Source organism: Octopus bimaculoides, chromosome 11 (assembly GCF_046866305.1).
Source record: "Octopus bimaculoides isolate indiv1 chromosome 11, ASM4686630v1, whole genome shotgun sequence".
Taxonomy (NCBI): domain Eukaryota; kingdom Metazoa; phylum Mollusca; class Cephalopoda; order Octopoda; family Octopodidae; genus Octopus; species Octopus bimaculoides.
In genome coordinates, this window is record NC_142938.1 from 50,599,188 (window position 1) to 50,606,687 (window position 7,500).

The following is a 7,500-nucleotide window of genomic DNA, read 5'->3' on the forward strand; positions in this document are numbered from 1 at the left end:
GATGTTGTGACGAATAACCAATAAGTCTTTATACACAATATTATTGCAATGAAAAGAAACACTTAACGCACAAGTAAGTTTGTGTGTGTGTGTGTGTGTGTGTGTGTGTGTGTGTGTGTGTGTGTGTGTGTGTGTGTGTGTGTGTGTGTGTATGTGTGTTTGTGTGTGTGTGTGTGTGTGTGTGTGTGTGTGTGTGTGTGTGTGTGTGTGTTTATACAAGACCGCTATATATTCACACTATTTGCAAGAAACAGCTGACAAATTTCCCTTAAATAACAATTTAACGCACGTCTGGAAGAAAAGAAGAAGAAGAAAATCACATTCTATAACGTAGTCCACGATATACTTTGTCTAATCTAAAATATAGATGGGATAGAAACAAAAGAAGGAAACAAACAAACAAAAAAAAAAAGAAAGAAAGAAAGACCGGTCGAACTCTTTTTCATTATAAGTCTGCTATACATCGCAGATGACCTGGGAACCCGACCAACTACAATACAAACATTAAGTTCACAGAAAGATCAGACACGTGAAACATAAAACATTGCTCGTTTTCCTTTCCTTTTCCCCCTCTTCTGTCTGTCTGTCTCTCTCTCACACACATTCTCTCCCTTTCTTTCACGCATGATCTCCGATCCTAAAACAATTTAATTATGTTTTCTCATTAAAAATTAATTATAAATTTTAGCAGTTTTTTTTTGTACTTTTATAATTAAATTACTTCATTCGCGTCTCGTGTTGATCACGTCTTGCTTTCCTTTTTTCATTTTTATTAATAATTTTCTTGTTCTTGTTGTTACCGTTGTTGTTTAGCTATGGAGGTCAATCTGGAATGAAGCGGACCTCTGATCAAAGTCATTCCAACCGTAAAGATCCTTTGTTATTTTCTATTTCTTTTAAGGCCACCTAGGACTGCATTAACTTATGTGGCAGTACCATTGTTTTGTTTTATTTTAAGATAATGGAGTAATGTTTGAGAAATTAATTTGATTAGAAAGATAATGGTTTCTAATTTAGGGGCACAACGCCAGCAATTTCTGAGGGTAGTAGACCAGTAGATACTATCAACTACAGTACTTCAGTGGCATTTTATTTTATTGAACTCTGGACATAAGCAGCCAGAATAAATATTAGTTTCAAATTTTGGCACCAGGCCAGCAATTTCGAGGAAGTGAATAAGCCGATAACATCGACCACACTGCTCAACTGGTATTTAGTTTATGGACCCCGAAAGGATGAAAGGCATTTTGTCCGGCGTGCAAATAATTCTGGTAGCTCGCCGCTTTTTTGTTTTCTAGAAATTCATAATGATTTCAAATTTTGGCAGGGGTAGGTCTATTAAATTGACCCCAGTGCTCAACTGGTACTTATTTTATTGATCCCGAAAGTATGAAAGGTAAAGTCGACCCCGGCGAATTTTGAACTCAGAACGCAAAAATGGACGAAATACCGCTAAGTATTTCTCCCGGCGGACAAACGATTCTGCCAACTTGCCTCCTTAACTGGAATAAATACTGCCAGGAATTTTTTCGACTCTCTAATGAGAGTTGAATGTTTGGCTCAATATTTCAAATTTTGGCACAAGGCTAGCAAATGTCGAGGGAGGTGTTAATTCACTGACCCCAGTACTTGACTGTTAATTAACACCATTGACCTTCGTGGGGTAAGAGACGAAGTCTACCCCGGTGGAACGTACAGAGCTGAAATATATAACGCAACTCACTATCATTTCTCACCGCCTTAATGATTATAAGGATAACAGTATATGTATAAATAAATATATATAACACGTATTCGAATGTCTCATGAGTTCATTCACGCTTTGACAGGCCTTGTTTATCATACCGCAAGGTGTCCAAAAGCCATCCTATTCACTAAGCATGCTTTTTGGTGTTGCCGGTTTAGTTGCTCACGGTCCGACCATGCAACAGGTTGTCCTGGGTTACATGTTATCTGTTGCACTCAAGAGCGAGCTGTGTGTATTTATATATTTGCATACATAGCAGCCTTAGTTACTAACCGTGAACTATAATATAACTTTGTCCGGCTTATCGAACTTCGACATGGAAAAGAATTTGCAGCCTTCCACACCAATAAACCAATATTGTTTCTGAAAGTTGTTTTTTTATTATTTGTACGGACTGTTCGAAGCTTAGTAACGTCCTACATCTAGATTCTTGGGACTTACATTCACATATCATTATGAGGGAGTGTGTGTGTGTGTATAATAACGAAATCACTGATATTTTGAAATCGTCAACAACAATAATAACGGTTTCAAATTTTGACACAAGAGCAATAACTTTGGTTGAAGGATAACATCGACTCCAGTGTTCAACTGGTACTTATTTTATCGCCACCGAAAGAATGAGATATAAAGTCGACGTCGGCGGAATTTGAACTCAGAACGTAAGGACGGACGAAATGCTGCTAAACATTTTGCCCGGTGCGCTAACGATTCTACCAGATCGCCGCCTTCGTGAATAATAACAATAATAACAACGACAAAAAACAACAGCTGCAGCGAATCACAAAATCATCTCTTACCAATTTCAAGATCTCTGACACAATAATCGGGTGATGACTCGAAATAGACGAGATCAGACCTGGTCGGTCGCTTGTGGTCTTTGTTGGCCACAATTAGTCCGGTACCTTCTTGGTTCATCATTACTTGTACAGCACCATTGTATTTGTTTTTGAGGTAGTCGCCAACTCTACGGAATTCCATCATCGCAGACCAGCATGTACGTATGGAACAGGAACCCGAAACTCCATGGCACTTGCATTCCAGCTTCATGAAGCGTTTTACTGCCTCCAGAAGAGAAGAATAAACATGCTATCAGTGAAGGGGAAACGTTGTGTGGGGGGAGGAAATAATGTCTTACATGATAATACATGCATGGTCACGTATCGTCTATAAAATGCACATACACACACACACACACACATGCATACATACATGCATACATACATACATACATACATACATACAACGGAACAAACGGAAAAAATGGAAAATGCACACATACAATGTCGCTAAGTCTTTATTAGTTACAGTCCAAAGGATCGTTAAAATTTCCTACCAATCCTTTGAACTGATGAGGATCTAGCGACATTCTATGTGTATTTTCCGTTTGTTCCGTTTTTTGTGTTTCTTTGTAATTTTTGAACATATTATTTTATTTAACACCACGCACGTTCTTATTTTATAATTATTCTGTAAATATATATATACATACATACATACATACATACACACACACACACATATATATATATATATAATAACATAAATAATATATAATTATATGCATATATCCATACATCTATATGTATACATACAAGCATATATGGGTACAGGACATCACAAAAGACGTTAAACACAATGAGAAACGAAAACATAAAGACGAAGACAGAAAACGAACTCTTTTTCCAACAACGAAAAAGACAGAGAAACGAGAGAGAGAGAGAGAGAGAGAGAGAGAGAGAGAGAGAGAGAGAGAGAGAGAGAGAGAGAGAGAGAGAGAGAGAGAGAGAGAGAGAGAGAGACCGAACTACAAAAGAAACGTTGCACTGTAAAAGATTATTTCTTTCACACACTATATTGAGATTATATGGATTTTATCATATTTCTAGGTAATTTGACATCGGGAAGATCTCACTGACCCACAACACCATTCTCTTTTGAAAACACAAGGATTGCATGTAGAATTCGAACTCACTCACTTTTCGTGAACATGTTAATGCCCCAGAACGCATCTTTATGAAAAGCATGATGGACGTGCTAAATGTTGACTCATTGGGTCATTCGTTTCCTGGACGCAGCAAGCATGCCAAGACTGACACGAAATTAGAGGGAGCAAGCCATTGAACGTCTCCATGCTGCTCGACGCCCACAGGTGATTGCTAATGACTTGATCTGCAGTATTCGGACACTTGAGCGGCTGTGGGTACGATACAATGCCACAAACAGCACTGATGATCGTCCACACAGTGTTTGACCAAGGGTTACAGCGGCGCGTCAAGATAACCACCTGCACCGGCAGCACTTGCAGGACCGATTCCGGAGGGCAACGGTATCAGCTGGGCAGACCATAGGGACTCACCACAGACACATTTGTGCAGAGACAGTTCACCGTCAGCTGAAATCTTTTAATGTCTTTTCGACGTCCGGTTAAGGGCCCCATCCCCACAGATCGTCATCGACGGGCACGTTTGCCGTGGGCTCAAAAACGTCAGAACTGGTGATATCAGCAGTGGAGGATTGTAGTCTTCTCTGACGGCAGTCGATATTGCATTTCTGTGGCAGATAGCAGAGCTAGGGTTTGGAGAAGAAGGGGTGAACGTCATGTCAAGGGCAGTGTGGTGGAGAGAGACTCATTGGGAAGACAGCCTCATGGTATGGGGTGGAATTGCACTCAATCAGAAACTTGGACCGGTGGTCTTCCAAAACATCGGCCCAGGCCGGGGCAATGATGTAACCGCTGCTCGCTACATCGACCAAGTGTTGAGGCTTCACATTGTGGCATACTGTAGCCGTCATCGAAATCACGTGTTCCAACACGACAACGCCCGTGCCCATACTGCCAGATTGACAACAGCAGAGCATACAGATACTGCCATGGCCTGCCCCAAGTCCGAACTTGAACCCCATAAAGCACCTGTGACACGAAATCCAAAAAAGGCTAAATGACATCAGTCCAAGGCCGGCAACAGTGGCACTACTCACTGCAAGTTTTAACAGAGTTTGCGCTGCTCTCCCGATGGCCCTCATCAATCGTTTGGTGCATTGAATGTACAGAAGATGCCTGGCGGTAATCAGGGCTAACCGTGGTCACACGAGATATTGAGTTCATCTCTTAATTAGCACTCTTCAGTCAATGCTATGGCAGTCTGTTAATAAACCGGTTTCTATTTAGTATGTGTGCGACGTTTCTTTTGTGGTTCAATTTATATATGTATATATATGTATGTATATATATATATATATATATATATATATATATATATATATATATATATACATACATACATACATACATATGCGCACATACATACGCATATGCACACATGCATACATACATACATACATACATACATACATACATATTATATTATATTCACATACACATATATAGTCTAATATGGAAATAAATAGTGCAGTAAGTATATTGTATTATACACATTTGTGTATAGGAATGCGCAGCTCAAAATGCACTACCTCGCATAGCTTTCGAATTGTGTCACCTTGTTGGGTCGGCGGACAGGCGAACATTTCCAATGAACGGAATGCCGGTCCTTTCCATGGTTACCCATATACAGCTCAGTAGACTGAAGCTACCTGACTTGGAGTGTTTTACTTTATGCACAACGCACAGCCAGTCTGGGAATAGAAACACCCTAACCACTAAGCCACGCGCCTTCACACAAAAACACACAGATATATGCAGAGTGAGAGAGTGGGGGGAGAGTCAGTCAGATAGACAGGGACAGAGAGACAAAATAGGTACCTCAACTACCATACAATACAAATTCCTGATATATTGAAATTATCTCTGCCTCTATAGGATTCGTCACAACTGCCAAATGGCAATAAAGACCAACTGCATATGAGATAGGGAAATACTGTCAAAAATCAATAATTCTCCAAAGCTGACTCGCCAAGAAAGAAAATTAGGAATTTATGTTGTATGGTATTTGATAGTCCTGCATTTGTCCATATTATTTAAATACATACCACTGACCACTCATTTGTTTATATATAAATATATGTCTGTGTGTATTTATACATGTATGTACATCTATATACATAGTAGATGGTCTTGTAAAATGTTGGCCTTGAGTAGGTTTTGTTGAAGTATAAGGTTAAACACAAAACAAATGTAGAAAGAGATCATATCTTACCCTCCTCCCAGCTCTGTTGTTATGTAGATTCATTAGCGCTCTGGCATCACGAACTTTTTTTTCTCGCGCATCAATAAACATTCGTGAAAAGTCACTCCCGTAGCGCACGTTGTCACTGCAGCCTCCCCATTCAAAATTGCCTTTTTTATCACGTCCTTTGCCCAGTTTTGTTGGATCACAAGAACAGTCCCGCAACGTCCCTTTACTACAGGCTCGTGTGATTGCATGCACTACAGCAGAAGAAGATATGGCGTATACGAATGCAGCCTCTCGGCTCCCTGAAATAAATAGATACCAATGAAAAAATCTGAAAGACAAATGTTAAATTATAACAAAAAATTACGAAACCAAGTGAGATCTAATGAATGGTAGAATTAAGGGTAAACAAGCGATTTGTGGATTCAAAAAGTGAACGTAAAATGCAGGATGTACCGACAGTGAAATCTGATAATTTCATGTAAACAATCTATGGAGAATTGCTACAAATAATACCACCACTTCCCGTCAGTTTTTTTTTTAAACTGCATTATTTCATTGTTTATATGTAAAAGAGTTGGCTATCATTTGTCGACATCGACACGCAAGCCAACGAATTGCATTTTCAGTGGCATTCATTGCTACATTTACCACATTGAACGACGTGACTCAGTCGCCATTTCTGAACTTCAGATATCACTAGAAGATACTATACTAGAGGGTGCTTGTATTCTCGGCAAATGGGGGGGGGGGTGTCTTATTAACAAAACTCAGAGATTTCACCAGTTCTATATATTTGATTATTGGATATCAATGTCGTCACTTACAGTCAATTTACTTCCATTTTCATTAATCCATTAACCAGCGTATTAACCGAATTAAATATTTGCTCTGCACTGTGTCTCACTGGAGCGAAATCTGTAAATTTAGTCTTAATTAAACCTTGATTAGCCGTGTGTCTATTTAAGAGCATAGAGTGGGACGGGTCGTGGGTCTACTGAGACTGGTTGGCATAAATGTTTTTGTATATGTTTGTATAGATGATACCGAGTTAATTGTTAGTATTATACCACATTTCCAACAACCAAAATGACGGCGATAATAACAAGGATTAACATGACTCTGTTAATGAATAATCTGTTCTACTAAAAGCACAAAGCCTTAAATTTGGTGGTCAAGTGCTTCGACCACAGTGTTTCACTGGTACTTAATTTATCGACCCCCGAAAGGATGAAAGGACAAAGTCGACGTCGGCGGAATTTGACTCTGTAAATGAATAAATGCTGACGTCTTGATGAAGATGGTGATAATGATGGTGATGATTATAGTGATGATGATGATGATGATGATGATGATGATGATGATGATGATGATGATGATGAAGATGATGATGATGATGATGATGATGATGGTGATAAAGATGATGATGACAACGATGACTACACCACCAATACTACTATGACCACGAATTTGTAGGTAGTGATGATGATGATGATGGTGGTGGTGGTGGTGGTGGTGGTGGTGATCATGCTGATGATCGTGGGGAGGTAACTAGAAAGAAACCGATACGAGAATTGTTACACAAAATGAACGTTCATGTCAGACGTGTAATACAAATTA

General features: G+C 39.3%; 1 protein-coding gene across 1 annotated transcript in view; it reads right to left on the reverse strand.

The window, feature by feature from the left end:
• LOC106880752 (protein Wnt-2b) overlaps positions 1–7,500 on the reverse strand; it is a 180,781-nt gene that overhangs the window by 10,857 nt on the left and 162,424 nt on the right. The window contains exons 3-4 of the mRNA XM_014930849.3: positions 5,905–6,182; positions 2,548–2,812 (exon numbers count right to left, since the gene is read on the reverse strand). Coding sequence (XP_014786335.1) covers positions 2,548–2,812; positions 5,905–6,182 — 543 coding nt within the window. The remainder of the gene's footprint in view (positions 1–2,547; positions 2,813–5,904; positions 6,183–7,500) is intronic.